The sequence below is a fragment of the Megascapheus bottae genome, chromosome 18, assembly GCF_031878675.1.
Source record: "Megascapheus bottae isolate mThoBot1 chromosome 18, mThoBot2.hap1, whole genome shotgun sequence".
Lineage (NCBI taxonomy): Eukaryota > Metazoa > Chordata > Mammalia > Rodentia > Geomyidae > Megascapheus > Megascapheus bottae.
Genome location: NC_143526.1, coordinates 31,741,919 through 31,763,208, shown reverse-complemented (window position 1 = coordinate 31,763,208; position 21,290 = coordinate 31,741,919). Strand labels below are relative to the sequence as shown.

General features: G+C 44.2%; 1 protein-coding gene across 3 annotated transcripts in view; it reads right to left on the bottom strand.

The window, feature by feature from the left end:
- Phf20 (PHD finger protein 20) overlaps positions 1-21,290 on the bottom strand; it is a 92,636-nt gene that overhangs the window by 3,705 nt on the left and 67,641 nt on the right. For all 3 annotated transcript variants that reach the window (XM_090352262.1, XM_090352263.1, XM_090352264.1), the window contains 7 exons: positions 21,123-21,221; positions 20,195-20,359; positions 19,480-19,658; positions 15,253-15,352; positions 10,162-10,357; positions 8,432-8,825; positions 6,238-6,421 (listed from right to left, as the gene is read on the bottom strand). In XM_090352262.1, coding sequence (XP_090208388.1) covers positions 6,238-6,421; positions 8,432-8,825; positions 10,162-10,357; positions 15,253-15,352; positions 19,480-19,658; positions 20,195-20,359; positions 21,123-21,221 — 1,317 coding nt within the window. The remainder of the gene's footprint in view (positions 1-6,237; positions 6,422-8,431; positions 8,826-10,161; positions 10,358-15,252; positions 15,353-19,479; positions 19,659-20,194; positions 20,360-21,122; positions 21,222-21,290) is intronic.

Sequence of the window (21,290 nt, the reverse complement as noted above, 5' to 3'; positions counted from 1 at the left end):
CTTCAACCTTCCTTAACTGCCAACATATAGATCTACATTTGTTTATGCAAACTTGTATAGTCATGGTTTATATTCTTTCCTTACATTTCTTCAAACATCAAGTTTAATTTTTTTTGGGGGGGTGGGGGGTGGGTCATGGGGCTTGAACTCAGCCTGGGTGATGTCCCTGAGCTCTTCAGCTCAAGGCTACCACCATACTCCTGGGCCTGAGCCAAGCTCCACTTCCCATTTTCTAGAGATTAATTGAAGATAAGAGTCTCAGGTCCATGGGGCCGGGAGTTTGGCCTAGTGGTAGAATGCTTGCCTAGCATGCACGAAGACCCAGGTTTGATTCCTTGGTACCACATACATAGCAAAAAGCTGGAAGTGGTGCTGAGGCTCAAGTGGTAGAGTGCTTAGCCTTGAGAAAGTCCAAGGACAGCGCTCAAGCCCTGAGCCCAAGCCCAGGACTGGCAAAAAAAAAAAAAAAAAAAAAAAAAGAGTCTCAGGTCCTTTTGTGCCTGGGCTGGCTTTTTTAACGTTGATCTCAGATCTCAGCCTCCTGGGTAGCCGTAGCCACCATGCCTGGCATCAAGTTTAATTTTGATGTTATATTTAAATCTAATCATAATGTAAGGAATTGTACATGTTTTGTTTTTATTGACAGTTGGACTAAGTAAACATCTGTCTTATGCTGCTTTACTAATAAGGTCATCTGTTTAGCTGGCTTCAGAGTTTCATGCCTTTATCCAAGCTCCTCAGAAAGCTAAGATCTACAGGATAGAGGTTCAAGGTTAGTCCAAGAAGAAAAATCCATGAGACTCCATATGCAAAATAATCAGCAAAATGCTAGACTTGAGACATGGCTCAAATAACAGACTAAGAGCTGAGCAAGCAGCCTGAGTGAACAGGAGGTCCTGCATCCAAACCCCAACAGGAGTATTTTTGTGTGTGTGTGTCAGTTGTGGGACTTTAACTCTGGGCCTGGGCACTGTCCCTGAGTTCTTCAGCTCTGGGCTACCACCCTACCCCTTGAACTACAGTGTTACTTCTGATTTTCTTAGTGTTTAACTGGAAATAAGAGTCTAATGGACTTTCATACCTGGGCTAGCTCTGAACCGCAATCTTTAGATCTCAGCCTTCTGAGTAGCTACAATTATAGGTGTGAGCCTCCCAGTTTCATCCATTAAAAAATAAATAAATAAATGGAAAAGAGAATATATGTGGCTCCAAATCAGTGGACCACATGAGGTGTGATCTGAAAGATCAGAGAGCCTGGGCTGACCCTTTCAGTGAGATTAGGATTGGAGGAGGTAAGGACTGTGCACATTCTCACTTCTGTTAAGGATGGGTTCCTCTGGCAATACCAGAACATTCACCCTACTTCCATGGAGCTGAGCCTCTTCTAGGGACCCAGAAATACCTTTCAATTCCCCCTAAATCTTATAATTTCTATTCTGGCAATCAAACTTTTCAGCTTGCTTTCCATAGACAGTGGTACTGGTTATAATTCTAAGGAGCCAAATCAAGCATTTTAGTGTGCATATATTCATAAAGCTTTTCTTTGGAGTGAAATATTCTTGTTTCTTCCTCAAATGTAAATGCTAGTTTTGCTGGATATATCCATCTGGGTTGGCAGTTGTTGGTCTTCAGGACATCAATGATATTTTTCCAAGCTTTTCTTGCATTTAGGGTTTGTGTGGAGAGATCTGCTGTAATTCAAATTTATTTTCCCATTGTAGTATAGCTCTTTTTTTGCTTTTGCAGCATTTAAGATCAATTCCTTGGTATTTGGGTCTAGTGTCTTTACTATGATATGTCTAGATGAGTTCCTATTTGGAGGCCTGAAACCTTCAATAATGTGAGTATTTTCCCTTTTGAGGTTGGAGAAGTTCTCTGCTATGATTTTGGTGAATAAGGGTTGCATTCCTTTGTCCTGAAATTCGTCCCCCTCATCAATCTCTATTATACAAAGATTAGACTTCTTTGCTGCATCTGCCAGGTCCTGGAGTTCTCTCTGGTGGATTCTGACTAATCTTTCCAAGGTGGCGAGTCTCTGTTCCAGCTCTTGTGTTTTATCTTCCGTTCCTGATGTTCTATTCTCCATTTCAGTCAATCTGCTGCTTAATGCCTCCATTTTTGTTTGAAGTGTGGACACTGAGCTGATCAAGTCTGCTGAGAGGGTATTGAACTTTTCTTCCACTTCTCTTTTGAATTCGAAGAGTTCCTTGGAAATTTCTTGCTTTTGCTTTTGGAATTCAGCATTCATTTCCAAAATCATCTCCTTGATTTGAGTCATATTTCGTGTCTCTTCAGGTGTCATTTCTTAGGATGGTGACATCTCTCTCGCTGCTTCGCTCTTGTTTCCTTTTGGGCTTTGTGTGGGACTTTGATTATTTATGTATGTCGTAATTCGTCTTTGTGCTCTTCTAAGCATCGAGAACTGTTGTTGTAGGTTCGCGCTGTGGTTGGTAGGTGGCGGTCTTTACTTGGATTGGGACTGGTGGTTCTGGGAATCTGTGTATACCTGTGGTTCTCAGCCAAATTGATTCCTCTGCTGACTAGGTCAGAGTTTGCAGTTTTTGCAGGTGTTCGGCCTGTTCCCTGAGGCTGTGTGCTGCTGCACAACTAGCTCTCAGCCTAACCAGTGACCTCACAGTGGGCCGTGGGATGGGTCTTTGCGCTTCAGTCTCAGCACGCTGGGCGGATGGATGGTTTTCCTGTGCTGTTTCCAGGGGTGGGGCCCAGCCAAGAACGTGGGCTCCAAGGGCGGAGCTGCGCCTTTCTGATTCTCAGAAGGTGAGCTTGGCTACTGGTCTGCCCTTCAGTTCCCTGCTTTGTTTCTGCCGCTTTGGCCAGAGTCTGTGACTCTGGGCCCTCTTGGTGCTGTCTTGCTGGGGATTCCCAGCTGGAGGGTGCCAGGCTCAAGATTTAAGTGGGACAGATGCTGGCTTCCTGATTCCCGCACATCCCACCCGCTTTTGGAAGGCAAGGTCTCAGCGCCCCCCACTCTCCAGATCCAGTGGCCTGGGAGAGGAACCTGTTGGGCGGGTGAGCTGGAACACCTCTGCCCCCTTTGGTGGGGTGCTGGGTCTTAGCACCTGCCCGCCTGTCAGTCTCCAGTCAGAGGCCTGGGGGAGGAGGCTGTTGGGAGAGTGGGGGCTGGGACACTTCTGCCTCCCTTGGTGGGGGAGGGGGCTGTTGAGGGAAGGGACTGGATTATTATTCCTTGGCCCCTTGCACTTGCCAGTCTTTCTCGGGTGGGGTGGAGGGGTCTGAGTTAAGTTCTATAGCTCGCCACCAGCTCTGCTTTCCCAATGGGTTTGGGGACCCGCTGGGCTACTCACTCTTCTGCCTTTGGCTATGGGCTGCTCCACGGTGTTGGAGAATCAATCACTCCCCTTGGATCTCAGCCGCTGCCTGTCTTCCTCGTCTGGCTTCTGCCGCTTGCTGGCCCGGTCTATGTTGGTTTCTGCAGTGATCAGGGCTGCCTGGCCTGGCGCCCTCCACCTTGGCTTTCCTGGCTTGGAGCCGGCAGGGAGGGGTGGGGGAGGGGTCCTCGAGTTTCGAATTCTTTGAGAAAGTTGGATGTAAGCTTTATCTAGACTTCTTTTCCGGTTTGAGTCCTTCTCCATTACTTCTTGAGTTTGTTGTTGTGGATTTCTTAAAGTAGTTGGCTCGTGGGATTCCCTGGTTCTCTTTTTGTGGGAGAGAGCTAGGCAGTGTCCCTATTGTCTCGGTGCTATCTTCCTCTCAAATCAAGCATTTTAAAAGAGGGGGGAAAAAGTCTTCTAGAAGTACCCTCAGAGCTGTGTTCTGGTGGTTCACATGCCTCTAACTGGAGTCATTCAGGCGGCTAAGATCACAGTTTAAAGCCAGCATAGATAGGAAAGTCCATTAGACTTATCTCCAATTAACTAGAAAAGAGCCAGAAGTTGGTGGGCACTGGGATTCATGCCTGTAATCCTAGGCTAATTTTAAGAGGCTGAGATCTGAGGATCATGGTTTGAAGCTAGCCAGCCAGGAAAGACCATGAGACTCTTATCACTAATTAACCTACAAAAAGCTGATAGTAGAGCTATATCTAAAGAGGTAGAGCAATAGCATGGACCAAAATAAAGTCCGGTGAGTGGGAGTTTGAACTAGTGGTCAAGTCCCTGAGTTCAGTCTCCAGGACTGCCAAAACAAACAAACAAACAAAAAACCCTCAGGGCCAGGAGCATGCCCTAGGAGTAGAGTGCCTGCCTAGCAGGCACAAAGCCCTGGGTTCAATTCCTTGGTACCACATACACAGAAAAGACTGGAAGTGGTGCTGTGGCTCCAGAGGTAGAGCACTAGCCTTGTGGAAAACCCAAGGACAGTGCCCATGCCTTGAGCTCAAACCCCAGAACTGACAAAAAAAGAAAAAAGCTCAGAACAGCACCCAGGCCCTGGGTTCAATCCTCAAGACACGCCCTTCTCCCAAGCCACATGTTGACAAATGGCTCAAGTGATAGAGTGCCAGTTGAATGAAAAAGCTAAGGAAGAGTTAGAGGCCCTGAGTTCAAGACTCAGTACTGACGCAAAAATCAATATAGGAAAAATATCTAAGGGCCTTCATGATTGTCTCAGGGACAGGACATAACTGAGCTTACTGAGGCTGGCTATTGAGTTTATCTCTTCTCTGAACTTCCAATAATACAAGCTCTAATCTTGCTGTCATTTCATCATCCACTTGAGTCACCCTTTCTCCAGTAGGACAGTATAGCTTACATAACAAATGTTTTCTAGAGGGAATGGGAGGTGTTACTGGAGACTAAATTCAGGGCTTTTTGCTTACTAGGTAGGTGTTCTTCTACTTTAAGTCATGCTTCCAGTACTTTTTTTGCAGGTTTTTTTTTTTTTTCCCCCTGAGATAGTCTCTGCAATCCTCAAATCTGAGTACCTAGTACCTGAGTACTAAGATTACAGGCATGAGCCACCATCACTTAGCTAATTAGGTCAGTTTTTAAAATAAAAACAAATAGTCTGGGTGGCTGTAATCCTAACTACTCAGGAAGCTGATGTTTGAGGACTGTGGTCTGAAGCTACCCAGTCTATGCGACGCTTATCACTAATGAACTACTCAAAAAAGCCAGAAGTGGAGCTGTGGCTCAAGTGGTAGAAAGCCCACTCACTTTAAGCGAAAGAAGCTCAGGTATTAAGTGCGGTCCCAAAGTTAAAGTCCTAAAACAAATAGGAAATCTAATAATCAATCAAAAAAGAAAGAATTTTGTCTTCAAAACTGAAAATGGGAGCTGGGGACACAGTACAAAATGTAGAGTATTTATCTGCCTAGCAAGTGTGAGGTCCTAAGTTTAAACCCAAATAACTAAAACAAAACAAAAACAAAAACAAACAAAAAACAGAAAAAGAATAGGTAAAAATCCAAACTGGCAATTTCCTAAAGGTCAAGAGAGACTAAACTTAATCATGTCCATTCTCACAAGTTCAGGTCTGACCATTATGATTTCCACCTAAGATAAATTCCCAGAGCTACAAAAAAAGACTCACTCACGTTTTGTAGTAGCTAAACAGAAGACTTCATATTAGATTTCATTGGAGGTGGGGTAAAAAAAAGGCCCCATGATCCCCCCCAAAAGTCTTATTTTCTAACTTTTATATATACCCAGGTATATCTGCAGTATGTGTGTGTATGTGTGTTCCTAGGGATTATATTTAGAGCATCTCATATACTAAGCATTACTCTACCACTGAATTATACAACTAGCTCTGCATATTAACCTGAGGGACAAAACACATGAGGCAAGACTCCTAACATTACCAGGCTTCTATGTGCCCAATAAATGTAAGTAAGGCCTGTCTACCTTGAGAGGAAAATGGAGGTGCAGTAAGGATAGAAAGAAGAGGCAAGAACAGAGTTGTTAGCCAGGCGCCGGTGGCTGCTGCCTGTAATCCTAGCTACTCAGGAGGCTGAGATCTGAGGATCATGGTTCAAAAGCCAGCTCAGGCACTAAAGACAGTGAGACTGTTAACTCCAATTAATCACCAGAAAACGGGAAGTGGTGCTGTGGCTGAAGGGGTAGGGCGGAAGCCTTGACCTGAAAAGCTCAGGTACAGCACCCAGGCCCAGAGTTCAAGCCCTAGGACATGCCCCTCCCCCCAAAGAACAGTTATTGCTGTACAGCCCTACTAAGGTGGGGGAAAAGTTCAGAAAGCAGCTTATATAAAGGAGCTAAAAGTGATACAATAGGCAAGGGGCCAAGGAAGGAGGCCTACCATCCAGCTCCTTCTCAATGGAGTCCATCCGATGTGTGACTTCATCCTGAAGGGACTCCACATGTGTCAGCAGGTTAAACTGCCACTGGTGCTGGGAGGTCAGTAGCCCCTCTCCACCTCTGTCCAGCAGCTTCCGAGTGGGGGCTTCCTCTGGCAGGACCCTTTTGGAGACATATTCCCTTGCCTGGAAAAGCAATGACATAAACTACTGAGTTTAGACATACTCCATCCCCTTTTTCAACTGTGTTGGAAACCTTTAGAAAAAGCAGCTGTAGCCTGAATACTCCCAACCCTCACCTCACATGTGGACATCGTGAGGAATCCTACGGGCTGCAGCAACACTACTTCCACTGGGCTGTTCCCCATGGTGGGCCCAGCCTAAAGCACACCTCCCAGTGGCCTGAAAACTGCCTAGAGCTGGCGTAGTGTGGACAAAGTTAATATGCAAGAGTCACTCAGGTTGGCAAATCTTCGTGAACATGAGGCCTTGATAAGCTACTTCCCTGGTCTGAGCCTCTATTTAGAGATGGAGGTAAAATCTACTGGGAAGGATACTGAAGATTAAATAGAAAAAGGTGTCAGCAAACAACAGCCCAGCACTAATGGAAGAGATTTATAACCTTGCTTGCTTTGCTTAGATGGGTATTTCCTTTCTTTGTAGTGGCAGACACCTCTAGAAATCCTGAACAGTCCACCTTTTATTATATTTTGGGATAGCAATATTTCACTCATTCATTGAAAAGAAACAGATTCCAGCTAACACTGATTTAGTGCTTTCCATGCGCAAAGCAATGTGCTGAGTGAGAACTTTTCTCATATATTATGTTGAATAGACACCTGCCTCCGTGTCCCGTTCTACAGGTGAGGAAGCAGAACTGATCAGGGAGAGAAAGTAACCAGTTCAGAATAACAACATAACTAAGATCTGTCTGCATGACCTTGGCCTAACCCCAAGAGCACAGGATGAATGTTATATAATCCCTACTTTTTTAAGATGCTCTTTAAAAAAGTATAGTAGTCGAGGGACTGAGAGTTTGGCCTAGTGGTAGAGTGCTTGCCTAGCATGCACGAAGACCCGGGTTCAATTCCTCAGTACCACATACATAGAAAAAAGCTGGAAGTGGTGCTGAGGCTCAAGTGGTAGATCTCTAGCCTTGAGAAAGTCCAAGGACAGTGCTTAGGCCTTGAGATCAAGCCCCAGGAGTGGCAAAAAAAAAAAAAAAAAAAAAAAAGACAGAGAGAGATAAATATTCCTAATTTAGTTATATTTTTCAAGTTTCAGTCATCCTTTCTCTCTGCTACTTCCCACCCCTCCATCTATCACCACTGATTATCACTATGTGAGGTGTCCTGGAACCAATGATCTTTGGCTTAAGTGGCTTTAATTCTAATGACTTTGTATCCTGTTTTGATGTTGTTGTTGCCAATCCTGGGGCTTGAACTCAGGACCTGGGCGCTGTCCCTGAGCTCCTTTTGCTCAAAGCTAGCACTCTACCATCTGAGCCACAGTGCCACTTCTGGCTTTTTCTGTTTATGTGGTTCTAAGGAATCAAACCCAGGGCTCCATGCATGCTAGGCAAGCACTCTACCACTAAGCCATATTCTCAGCCCTTATATCCATTTTAACAGACTAAAAAACCTGCACGATAAGCAAACTCAAAGCAGTTCTTTTTGTTGTTGTTGTGGGTCGTGGGGATTGAACTCTGGGCCTGAGCACAATCCCTGAGCTCTTCAGCTCAAGGCTACCAACCTACCCAAGGAGCTACAGCCCCACTTCCCGTTTTCTAGTGATTAACTGGAGATAAGAGTCTCCCCAGTCTTTTGTGCTTGGGGTAGCTCTGGATCTCGATCTCAACTTTAAGTAGCTAGGGTTATATGTGTAAGCCAACATGCCCAACTCAAATGCAGTTCTATTAAGAATTATCTTCTGGAAGTGGCACTGTGGCTCAAAGGGTAGGGTGATAGCCTTGAGCTGAAATGTTCAGGGACAGCTCCCAGGCCCAGAGTCCAAGCCCCACAACCACCACCACCACCACAACCATTATGACCACGACCACGACGACCACCACCACCACCACCACCACCACCACCACCAACAACAACAAAAGAATTATCTTCAACATATTTAAACCAGGAAGAGAACTCAGAAACACATGAGCACTGAATGATGGACAAATGCAAGCAAACCACATACCTTTGGAGAGCTGGGTTTGAGGTCATTGTCCCCTCTGCTCCTGTCTTGGTCTAGAGGCCAGCCTAGGTGCGGGGAGAGGGAATCATCACCATTCTCACGGAGGGGGTTAACGGTATCGTCAAGGGCAGAGCCTCGTGTCTCTACTACCAGCTTCTGTTCCACAGCAGGGTAATAGGCTCGAGGCTTCTGGTAGCAGTGCTCACTGGTGATATAAGACTCTTCCATGGACCGGGCCAGGGGCTTCTCCACTGCCCCGTTCAAAGTTCTATAGCTTGGTGCTTCTTCCTTGCTCCTGGTATCTGTGATGTGGATGTGTCTGGAATGAGTTTTTCCTTCCCCTGAATGCTGTTTCCAAGGCTGGCACCATAGCTGCAGATCAGGATGCTCCCTGCTTCTGTTGGGCAACAAATAGGGAAGAACTCTGGGATAACTCCCAAGAGGCAAAGGGGGAGGTGGGGGATAGAGCATCCTCCTTGGCCATTTGGCACACACTATACTAGTTTGTCTGTCTTTCTTTCTTTTGTTAGCCTTGGGACTTGAAGTCAGGACCTGAGCACTTTCCTTGGGCTTTCTCAAGGCTTGAGCTCTACCACTGGAGCCACAGCACCAATTTTTTTCTATGTATGTGGTACTGTGGAATTGAACCTGGGTCTTTGTGCATGCTAGGCAAGCACTTAACCACTAGGCCAAACTCCCAGCCCCATTACCATACTATTTTCTGAACAAGAGGAAGTATACATTCTTTGTCTCTTAGGAGCTCACTTCCCGAGAAGGTCCACTGCAGGTATACCATGAGAGGGATAGGATTTAGTCACTGAGCAGCAGGGCTGTTGCCACTTCTGCCTTTTTCTATTTATGTGGTACTGAGGAATTGAACCCAGGGCTTCATGCATGCTAGGTATGCACTCTACACTAAGCCACATTCCCAGCTCTGTTCCTGAGCTTTTGTGCTCAATGCTCTATCACTTGAGCCACAGCTCCACTTCTGACTTAAAAAAATTTTTTTTGTTGTTAGTTGAAGAGTTTTACAGACTTTACTGCTCAGGCTTCAGACCATAATCCTCAGATCTCAGCCTCCTGGGTAGCTAGAATTACAAACAAGAGCTACTAGTACCTAGCTATAGTAAGCCCTTAAATAGGTGAATCTCACTACGCAATAAAATCAATTTGGGGGGGGGGCGCCAGTGATCTGGTGCTTCAACTGAGAGCTTAACATTTGTCTAAGCAGGTACTCTATTACTTGAGACATGCTTCAGGACTTTTTACTTTTTTAAGTTACTTTTCAGATAGGGGCCAGGCTTCAACCACTATACTCCTACCTTTGCCTTCTGCCTAGCTAGGATTATAGGCATGAACCACTACATCTGACTTGCTTATTGGGACAGGATCCCTCATTAACTTTTTGTTCATGCTGGTTTCACACTGCACTGCCCCCATTTCTACTTCTCAAAAAAACTAGGATTATACATGCGAGTCACTAAGACTGACATGAGTTCCTTTGCAAAAGAAATGTTTAGCATGTAAATCTAAGGGCTTAGAGAAAGAGAGAATGTGTGTGTGTGTGTGTGTGGTGCCGAAGGATCAACTGAGCTACATATCCAGTAGCTGAGAATTTTTAGTAAAGATGTTAGAACTTTCTGGTTTTGCAACTTGGTTCTGTAGCTTCCCAATTTCTTAAAATCACCCCATCCCATCCTACTCTCAACTCAGCACCAAAGCAGTATACTTACTGCAAGATGCTCATCTTGAGCTGCAGGCCATGCAGAACCTCAATCACTCTTTGCACATCGCCGAGAAGCTGGTGGGTAGCCACGATCTTCTTGGCATTCTGATGGGAATAGTTTTCTTCTAGAAATGCCAAGCCGTGCATATGTCCCCTGCTCAGCCACTCCTTGTCATACCAGTACTTGATGCCAGGCCTCTGACCTAAAGCAGTGACATAGAGAGGGTTAAACGTATCTGGAGAAAACAAAACAAAACTAAGCCATCTCACTGACACTACACAATTACATGAGCTTCTGGAAGGAAATTACTGTCTTCATTAACTCGTTTAATCAATAAGCATTTGCTTGGCATCTACTACTAGGTGTTGGTAGTAAGGTATAAATAAAGTACTTACATGGCCTCATCTCCTGGAACACACCAGAGGTAGAACAGAAGTCTGTATTATTTCTTTAAATTTAAATCATATCTTTCCTTCCTCTATTTAAAACCTTCCACAACTTTCTACTACTTACAAAAGAAAACCTAAAGCCCAAACTACTGAGGCCCACAGAATCCAACACTTTCCTGCCTTCCTCTCCTCATCCTTATAGTAGCATTGAGTTCTGAGAGTACATACACACATACGTACACACGTACACACGTGTACACACACACACACACACACACACACACACACACACACACACACATACACACATCCAAAGCTTGGACTCTTTGCTCTAGTGTCCATGTCTGAGCACTATTACACTGGGCTTTGCATGGCTGGCTCATCATCACTTCCTCAGAGATCTTTCACAACTCCCTTAGTTAAGAAAACCTTTTCAGGCCTGAGAGCATAGCGTAATGGTAAAGTGCTCACCTAGCATGCATGAAGCCTTGGGTTAGATTCCTCCATACTACATACTCAGAAAAGGCCGGAAGTGGTGCTATGGCTCAAGTGGCAGAGTGCGAACCTTTAGCAAAAAGTGTCCAAGCCCCACAACTGGCCAACTGGGTGTGGTGACTTACACTTGTAATCCTTATGCAGCATGAGGCTGAGATCTAAGGATCTCAGTTCAAAGCTAGCCCAGGCACTAAAGTCTGTGAGACTCTTTATCTCCAATAAACCACCAGAAAACTGGAAGTAGCACTGTGGCTCAAGGGGTAAGGTTAGCCTTGAACTGAAGAACACAGGGACAATGTCCAGGCCCAGAGTTCAAGTATCACAACCGATAGAAAGACAGAAAGAAAGAAAGAAAACTTTTTCAAGGACCCTAAATCATTCCCTCTATTATCACTTCTCCATAGTCAGTATAGTATTGTGTATGAGTTGTGGGGCCTGGGCATTGTCCCTGATCTCTTTAGCCCAAGGCTAAGTGCTCTAACACTCTTGAGTCACAGTGTCACTTCCAGTTTTCTGGTGGTTAATTGGAGATAAGTCTCAGGAACTTTCCTGCCTAGGCTAGCTTTGAACCATGATCCTTAGATAGGATTACAGGCATGAGCCACCAGTGTCCAGCCATATATATATGTGTGTGTGTGTGTGTGTGTGTATGTGTGTGTGTGTGTGTGTGTGTGCGCGCGCGTGTGTGTATGTATATGTATATATGTGTGTAGGGGATATATGCCAGAATTGTGTTTAAAATCAAAGGGTTCACAGTTGTTCAACTTGCTTGCTCTGCTGGTACACTACCACTTGAACCACCTAAGGACTTCTTTACCTAAGCTGTTCTCAAACTGACATAATCCAGATCTAAGTCTCTTGAGCAGCAAAGCATGAACCACCAGCACCCCATGAAGTCTTGCTTAGTTAGTTGGCTTTAACATCTATTTCTTTCTCTATCCAACTAACAGCCAGGGCAGAAGCTCTAAGACTCTTTCCAGCTGTACCACCTACTATTCAACTAGAGGACCAAGGCTAGTAACTCCTTTGCACCTCTCCTTCCCTTGTATTGTATGACAGAGGGTGACCTGGATGATTTCAGTGGTCCTGCTCATTATGTGACTCATTAGAAAGGACTGATAACATAAGCACAGGGGATTCAGCAGCATTTCCTGCTCCAAAAGCCCAACAAACAGCTCCCAACCAATGAGGCTGTTGTTCATCTGTCAGTAACTACAAAAACTGTGAAACAACTCCAGTAATTCTTATGAAGTTCATTGAGCTTTTTCTGGCATTACTAAAGCACATGGCAAGAATATACCAAGAAAGAAAGAAGGAAGGAAGGAAGGAAGGAAGGAAGGAAGGAAGGAAGGAAGGAAGGAAGGAAGGGAGGGAGGGAGGGAGGGAGGGAGGGAGGGAGGGAGGGAGGGAGGGAAGGGAGGGAGGGAGGGAGGGAGGAAAAGAAAGGAAGGAAGGAAAAGGAAGGAAGGAAGGAAGGAAGGAAGGAGGGAGGGAGGGAGGGAGGGAGGGAGGGAGGGAGGGAGGGAGGGAGGGAAGGAAGGAAGGAAGGAAGGAAGGAAGGAAGGAAGGAAGGAAGGAAGGAAGGAAGGAAGGAAGGAAGGGAGGGAGGGAGGGGAAGGGGAAAGGGAAGGGGAAGGGGAAGGGAGAAAGAGTGAGCTTTTAAGTAACCTTTAGGAAATGAATCTGTTAGGTTAAATTTCCATGCCAGGCAAGTACTTTATCACTGAATTACATCCCAGCCCTGTTTTGGCTCAAACCATAGCAGAGTCAAACAGCTACAAACATAGACCTTGTAGGGGTTCAATTCAAGAGAGAATATTCATGGTCTTGGTGACAAGGGTTACACAAGAAATTTACAAAATGTATAGGATCTGATTAAGGTGGAGTATGTGCTCTCTAATGAGAGAAAAGGGGAGAGAAAGATAAGGCAAAACCTATCTTTTTGTTTTGAGGATCCCTCCCTCTCCCCCAAACCCCCTCTCCTGCCCTAGTACTGGGCACTGAAACCAAGGGCTTTATACATGTTATGAAAGTCCTTTTTGGAGCTTCTAGCTCCAAAAAGATCTTGAAAAGTTTCCCTTATGGAGCCCTCAGGATTATGGAGAAATGTCAGGGACAACCACTATTAGGCAGAAACCATAGCAGCAAGATTCAGAGTAGCTCAAAATTCAGGACAAGTGGATCCCATCACCTGCTTAGTATTAACTGGTAGAGTGATCTTGGGTCAGTCAAATCCCTTTAGGCCTGTGTTTGCTCAACTGTCTAATCACCTGACCACATTCTCCCTTAAGATAAAGAGGCAAATTGAGACTGATTATTCTATGGACTCTTAGGGCAAGTTATAGCTCAGGTCTTTAGGCACAGAGGAGACCTGCTTGCTGAACAAAGAACCTCACTAGCTGAGAATCAGTGTCTCATGCCAGTAATCCTAGTTACTCTGAAGGATGAGATCTAAGGATCTCAGTTCAAAGCCAGAACAGGTAGGAAAGTTCGGGAGACTATCTCCAATTAACCACCAGAAAACTGGAAGTGGCAATATGGCTCAAAATGGTAGAGAGCTAGCTTTGAGTGAAAAAACTCAGAGACAGCACCCATACCCTGAGTTCAACAACAAGAGAACCATAGCAATCAATCTTTTCTATATAACCAGAAGAATCTAGAGATTTGGCCCAGCAAACCAGTTTTGGTTTTGGTCATAGGGTTTGAATTCGGCCTGAGCACTGTCCCAAGCTCTTCAGCCCAAGGCTAGCACTCTACCACTTTGAGCCACAATACCATTTCTGGTTTTCTGGTGGTTAACAGGAGATATAAGTCTTATGGACTTTCATGCTCTGGCTGACTTTGAAGCACAATCTTCAGATTTCAGCCTCCTGAGTAGCTAGGATTACAGGCGTAGGACACAGGTTCCTGGCTGAGCAAACTAGTTTTAATGCTAGTTACTTTATGAAGTGATAAAATTGTTTGTATCTGTGGCACATGAATTTCTTTCTCACAAGCAGAAAAAGGAGTAAAAGCCCCATCAGACCCATCCTACAGGACCAAATAATGAGCAAAGAGGTGACCAGTTAGCTGCAATGGAATTAGGGATAACAGAGAACTCAGGAAGGTTTAAAAAAAAAAAAAAAGAAAAAAAACACATCACAGCCAGGTGCGGTGCAGTGACTCATGCTATAATCCTAGCTACTCAGGAGGCTGAGCTCTGAGGATCAAGGTTCAAAGCCAGCCCGGGCACAAAAAGACCTGAGACTCTTATCTCTGTTAACCTCTAGAAAACGGGATGTAGTGACTCAGTAGCCTTGAGCTGAAAAGCACAGAGACAGTGCCCAGACCCAGGGGTAGAAAGGATGGTAGCCTTGAGCACAGGCAGAGATCAAGCCCCATGACCCACAAACAAACAAAAAAGTCACTAAACTGCAAGATGAAAACCACAAGGTTTTTTTTTTGTTGTTGTTTTTTGTTTTCCTTCCAGAAAGGAGTATCTGAGAGCAACAGGTGACCCCTTAGCAATCAAGCACACTGCAATCACACCTTTCCCTTTCTCTTCAAAGAGTATTTTCCTTCCAGTGGTGGTGATGCAATGTGGTATGGATGCCACCACAGGAGACAGAGGTACTAATCTAAAAACACACTGAATAGAGCCAATTGCCCAAACTTATGAGCTCTTCAAGAAAAAGAACTGTGAGATAAACTTGTGGCTCTGTGGTAGAATACTTGCCTAGCAAGCACAAAGCCTTAAGTTTGGTTCCCAACATTACAATTTAAAAAAAAAAGAAGAAAGAAAAAGATGCTCATGACAGCAGTTAATATATTGCAGTGAACAGAACACAGATTATCAAGGCTCTGAGCACAGAAACATGCTTATTCAAATAGGAGTCAATATTCTTTAAAGAATTTTAGTCAGGCCATGTCATAGTTCTATACTGTATTGCAATACTGTACTGTACATAAAACATTTAATAGGGTAGATGTCATGTTTGCTTGTTCCTAAGTTCTAGTTCAAGGCAGGCCTTCTACTAGACAAGTCTTTCCATACACATTTTTCTTCCGGCTAAGTTCAGGACAGCTGGTTATCAGGTGGGCTAGGGACAAAGGCAAAGAGGAGCTGGAATCTAGTCAATACCAAAGAAATGTATCTCATGACCACACTTAGCATATTTCATGGCCAGCTGTGCTTCTAAGAACTGTTACCATCTCTTACTCTGGAAAACTCTACCTGGAGGATCTTGACAAACATAACAGGTGTATTTCTCTGGCACATTTTCTTCCAGTAATCCCATGCAGACCCCATGTTGCCAGCATTGGCACTCTTCACACTGTGAAAATTAAAGAGACAACAAAAATTAAATTCAGAAAACATCTTCATCCAAAATAAGACCCATTTGATGGAGAAGGTGAGGCAAAGAGGAGAAGAATGAGCACTCCCTACTGACTTCCACCAAACAGCTGCAACAACCACAAATCTGGAATGCACTGTTTAGTCACCATGGGTATATAAATTTAATACATTTCAGTGAAAAATTTAAGCACTCACTTCCTCAATGCTACGAGTCACAGTTTAAGTGTGTGATCACCATATAGGTGCAATGGTTGGTTACTGTACTGACCAGCACAAAGTGCTGTGGAGTAAGTGAACAGAGCTGATGTCAGACTACGACCATTTCTACAGCTTTTTTTTTTTTTTCCCCAGTTGTGGGGTTTGAACTCAGGGCCTGAGCACCATCCTTGGACTTTTCTCAAGGCTAGAGCTCTACCTTTGAGCCACAGCACCACTTCAAGCTTTTTTCTATGTATGTGGTGCTGAGGATGAACCTGGGTCTTCGTGAATGCTAGGCATATGGCTTTTGTTTTCCTAATCACTTTATGTGGAATGAATAAAATTGTTCCAATCCTCACCTAACTTGGAAAATCAAAAAGGTGAATTTGAGCCAGATGCTGGTGGCTTACACCTACAATCTTAGCTACTCAGGAGGCAGGGATCTGAGGATTGCAGTTTGAAGCTAGCCTGGGCAGAAAAGTCCATGAAACTTTTTTTTTTGGGGGGTGGGGTGGGGGGGGTCTGTTGTGGGACTTGAACTCTGGGCCTGGGCGTTATCCCTGGTCTCTTCAACTCAAGCCTACCACGGCACCATTTCTGGTTTTCTGGTTGTTAATTGGAGATGGAGATAAGAGTCTCATGGACTTCTTATTGCCTGGGCTGGCTTTGAACCTTGACCCTCAGATCTCAGCCTCCTAAGTAACTAGGATAACAGGTTTGAGCCACCACACCCAGCTTCCAAGAAACTTTTATCTTCAATTAACCACCAAAAGCTAAAAGTGGTAGAGCAAGTCCTGAGCACAAAAGCTCAAGGATAGCCAGGTGCAGGTGGCTCACACCTGCAATCCTAGCTACTCAAGAGGCTAAGATCTGAGGACAATGTCACCCCTTTTCTTCACTCTCTCTCAGTTTTTTCCTCCAGCCCCACCCACAAGTTATACAATTCATTTAACATATTGTCTAGTGAGTATCACTGCAGGATTTGTTCACCCTTTGTTCTTTCATTTCTGTTTTTCCCATCCCTTCCAAGACAGATAAACAAACAAGACAAAAAGAGAACAAAAACGGCAACAAAGAAAAAAATAGCTCATTTCCATTTCCTAGAGTTCATTTCAATAGACATAATCAGATATATAAAGGCATTGCACCTTTGTGGAGATTTGTCTCCAATTAGTCACCAAAAGCCAGAAGTAGCATTGTGGCTTAAGTGATAAAAGCCTTTAGCAATAAAGCTCAAAGACAGTGCCCAGGGCCTGAGTTCAAATGCCAAAAGCAGGGGGAAAAAAAGCAGGGGGGGGGGTGGATTTTGATGCTGAGAAATGTTGAAAAACTACTAATCCTAGCCATATATCATAGCTATATATCAAAGTGTGTCTCTCTCTCTCTCTCTCTCTCTCTCTCTCTCTCTCTCTCTCTCTCTCTCTCCCCCCCCCTCTCTCTCTCCCCTCTCTCCTCTCTCTCTCTCTCTCTCTCTCTCTCTCTCTCTCTCTCTCTCTCTCTCTCTCTCTCTCTCTCACTTTCTCTCTCTCTCGCCAGTCCTATGCTTGAGCTCAGGGCCTGAGCACTTGGATTTTTCTCAAGGCTAGAGCTCTACCACTTCAGCCTCAGCACCACTTCTGGCTTTTTCTAAGTATGTGGTACCAAGGAATCAAACCCTGGTCTTCATGCATGCTAGGCAAGCACTCTACCACTAGGCCAAACTCCCAACCTCTCAAAGTCCAATTTCCAATATCCCATTTTCCTTCTACTCTCTATACTGAGAAAGGTCAATGGTGAAAGGACCACAGAACATCAGAAATGGGTCACACTGGAAACTCAGCCTTACCAGCTTACCAGGAGAAGTTTTATTACTTATTCCATACAGACAAGGGCCAAATCCAATTAGGCCACCAAGGCCCAAACTGTGCATATACCTAGACACAAGAACTGAAACAAAGATCTTCAACATCTTTTAAAACAAACTCTATTTGAAATGTCTACTAAAAAATCCTAGTAGTTGGGCTGGGAATGTTGATTAGTGGTAAGGTGCTTGTCTAGCATCCATAAAACCCTGGGTTCAGTTCCTTAGTACTTAGAGCCAGAAGTGGCCCTGTGGCTCAAGTAGCAGAGTAGTGGCCTTGAGGAAAAGAAACTGAGACTGTGCCCACATTCTGAGTTCAAGCCCCAGGATTGAAAAAAAAAAAAATCCTAATAATCATGGTGTTATGTAACAATTTTCTAGTTGTATCTACAAAGCTGTAGAGGTTCTACAAAAGTGGGATTTTTTAAATGGAATTACTTTAAAAAACAAAACTAAAATTAAGCATCTGAGCACATTTCAAGCCAAATGGTAAACCAACAGAACTCAGCATCACAATTTTGTACAGTGTTACAATGTCCTGGAACAAAGTTTTTCCTTCTATTCCTAATTAATCAATGTGACTACAGAGCATGTTGTTTTATGAAAAGTCATCCAAAATTTGTACTGGTAGGTCATGTCTGCAATTCCAGCTACTTCGGAGGCTAAGATCAGAACTATAGTTCAAGCCCTGCTCAAATAGAAAGTTCATGAGGCCCTGTCTCTGTAGCTAGATGGTGAGCACTTGTCATCTCAAGTACAACAGGAAGCATAAATAGAAAAATCCTGGTCCAGGCTGGCCTGGCACAAGAAAGACCTTAATGCAACTATAATCAGAGGGCCCACCTACCAAGTGCCAATAACCCAATACTATGCACACACAAAACTAAAAGTCACCCTGACAATGACAATGTACACTGAACTTGTCTCCAGATCCATAACCACACAGAAAGAAATAAATGAGACTGGACACTTGGTTCTGGCCTATTATAATCCCCACACTTGAGAGGCTGTGGCAGAAGGATCCCAACTTTGAGCCTGCTTCAGAAATATAGGGAGAACTTGTCTCAAAAGTAAAAACAGTGAGGTGGTGATGGCTCATGTCTTAGTCAGCTGAGATCTAAGGATCACAGTTTGAAACCAGCCTGAAAGAAAAATCCTTGAGACTCTTGTCTCCACTATACCACAGAAAAGGCTGGTGTGGTGCTATGGCTGAAGTGGTAGAACACTAGCCTTGAGCGAAAAGGAGCTCAGTGATAGCATCCAGGCCCAGAACTGGAGGCGGGGATTGTCATGTTGGACAAAGAAGCCAATTAACTACCAGAAACTAGAAGTGGAGTTGTGGCTCAAAGCGGAAGAGCACTAACCTTGAGCAAACAAGCTCAGGGACAGTTCTAGGCCCTAAATTCAAGCTCCTTCCCCCACCACTCAGCAACAACAACAAAAGTAAAAATATGTAAATAATTAAAAACTAAAAATAAGTCATTGAAGGGTCTGCCAGCCCAGTAAGAAAAGTCTAAGACTCTTATCTCTAATTAACCAGCAAAAAGCTGGGCTACATGTGGCTCAAATGGTAAAGTAGCAATTAAGCAAGCAACCTGAAAGGCCAGGAGTTTGGCCTAGTGGTAGAGTGCTTGCCTAGCATGCATGAAGACCCGGGTTCGATTCCTTGGTACCACATACATAGAAAAAGGCCGGAAATAGTGCTGAGGCTCAAGTGGTAGAGCTCTAGCCTTGAGAAAGTCCAAGGACAGTGCTCAGGTCCTGAGCTCAAGTCTAGGACTGGCAAAAAAAAAAAAAGAAGGTACCCCAAAACCTGAGCCTCTGCTATCTCTGGGTGGCCAGAGACAAAATCCCTCCCTTCGGACTGATTAGTCCTCAAGTCTTCTCTTATTCTACTACTAGACTATTCATAGAAACCTGGAATTCCCAGAAACTGAGACAAAAAACAAACTTGGCTAGCTGCTATTAGCATGGTATATTTGAGGCTTTCTATTGTTACTGGTCTCATCATTTTCTTCAAGGTCTAGTTTGTGCTTCTTAGACCTATGTTGTAAAACTTTACATACCTGAATCATGAAGTCATTTTCCTCCTGCACTTCACAAATGCAACGGACCACCTCAAAATCATAGTGGTCATCGCCGTCAAGCTCCTCATCTGGATTGGTGGCCACGTCGACATCTTGGCCATATTCCTCGTCGCTCCAAAGAAGACTCTCGGAGGAGGATTCACTCAAATTATCCTCCTCTGGAAGAAGGAAGACAACAGCCACAATTTTAAAATTTGGTTGTACAATTCATAAAACCTCAGCCTATCCAGAGTAGAAAATGACCTTACAGATCCACTTCTGCAGAAGTTTTCCATGGGTCTAAAAATAGGGATGCTACTTTGTTATTAGCTGTTATCAGCAGCAGTTTAAATCAAGCATGCTCCCTGGTAATGAACTGAACTGCATTTCCCAGAGAGCATGAAGCTCAAGGTCAGTGAGCACTCATGTCTTAGTGCTCACTATCACAGGAGCTGCAATTTCCGACCCCCTAACATGTTCTAACGCATTTTTCAGCCTTTCCTATCCAGCCAGAACCTGGCTTTACCGTCATCTGTGTCCATCTTTAACACTGCAGACGGGGAAAAAAGGAAGAAGAAGATCCCAAGGACAGTAGAATCACTAGGTCTTCATGCTTCATTAGTGACAATCCCAGTTGACATTGCCATATGCTTACACTGTCACAGACATTGGTCTAAGTACTGTTTTCTAGCTGATGGTCAGTGAGTGCCCTTACCAGATGTTTTCAGTTTCCCTTTGTGGTTTCCAGATTCTGAGCCATGGAGCTGTGGGCTCATATGGACCCCAGACTTGTGTGAAGACCCACACTTGGTGACAGAAAATGCCTTGGGTGGAGAAGGGTCCTGGGAGGTGTCACTGACCTCCTCACTGCAGGGGCATTCTGTAAGAACATCAGGAAGGAATGATCAACCTGAAACATCATCACAGGATACTGGAATTGATGTCATTAAACCAACAAGGCTACAGTTGAAAGAGCTCAAAGGCTGGAAGACAATGTAATCACCAAGGGACATGGAGGGCAGTGAGACTCTCAAGTTGAAACAGCCTTCTCACCATCATCCACACCCCCTTTTGAATAAGTTTTCTTTCCTAAGACCAAAGTAATATTGAGAATAAAGCATGACATCTCTAACACCCAGGCTCTCTTAAACATTTTTGTGGGGGTAGACATATTTTTTAAAAGTGCATCCTTTCTTAGGAGATATGTGTTTTAAGCCAGGTATGAAAAGACATTAATCTGTACATTCTCCTTGGTTTTTTTTTTTTTTTTTTGTGCTGGAACTAGTGCTTGAACTCACGAGTTTGTATACTGTCTTGGAGCTTTCTTGAGGCTAAGCACTTGAGCCACAACACTACTTCTGGCTTTTTCTGTGTATGTGGTACTGAGGATAGAACCCGAGCTTCATGAATACTAGGCAAGCATTCTACTAGGCCACACTCCTGGCCCTCCTTAATATTTTTACATATAGCACCCTCTGATAGGGCACACTGGACAATGTGGCAAGTGAGAGGGCTTTTTATAAATGCTAGTAAGGCCTGGGGTCCTTCCTCGTTAAGTGTTGGCTCTGAGGCCAGTGTGGGAAGAAGACACACTTTTCTACCCATGGCAAGGAAAGCCAAGAGAAATCGTCAGGGGAAATTACCAGGTTTGGTTTTCTTTTTCTTTTTCTTTTTCTTCTTTGGTTTTACTCTCACAAACTCTTTGAATTTTTTTTCTTTACTCTTTTCCTTATCTTTTGCAGCTAGAATGAAACACAAAACTAAGTGTAAGTATCACAACATTTTGTTTTTAATACTGTTTTCTTAGGTAA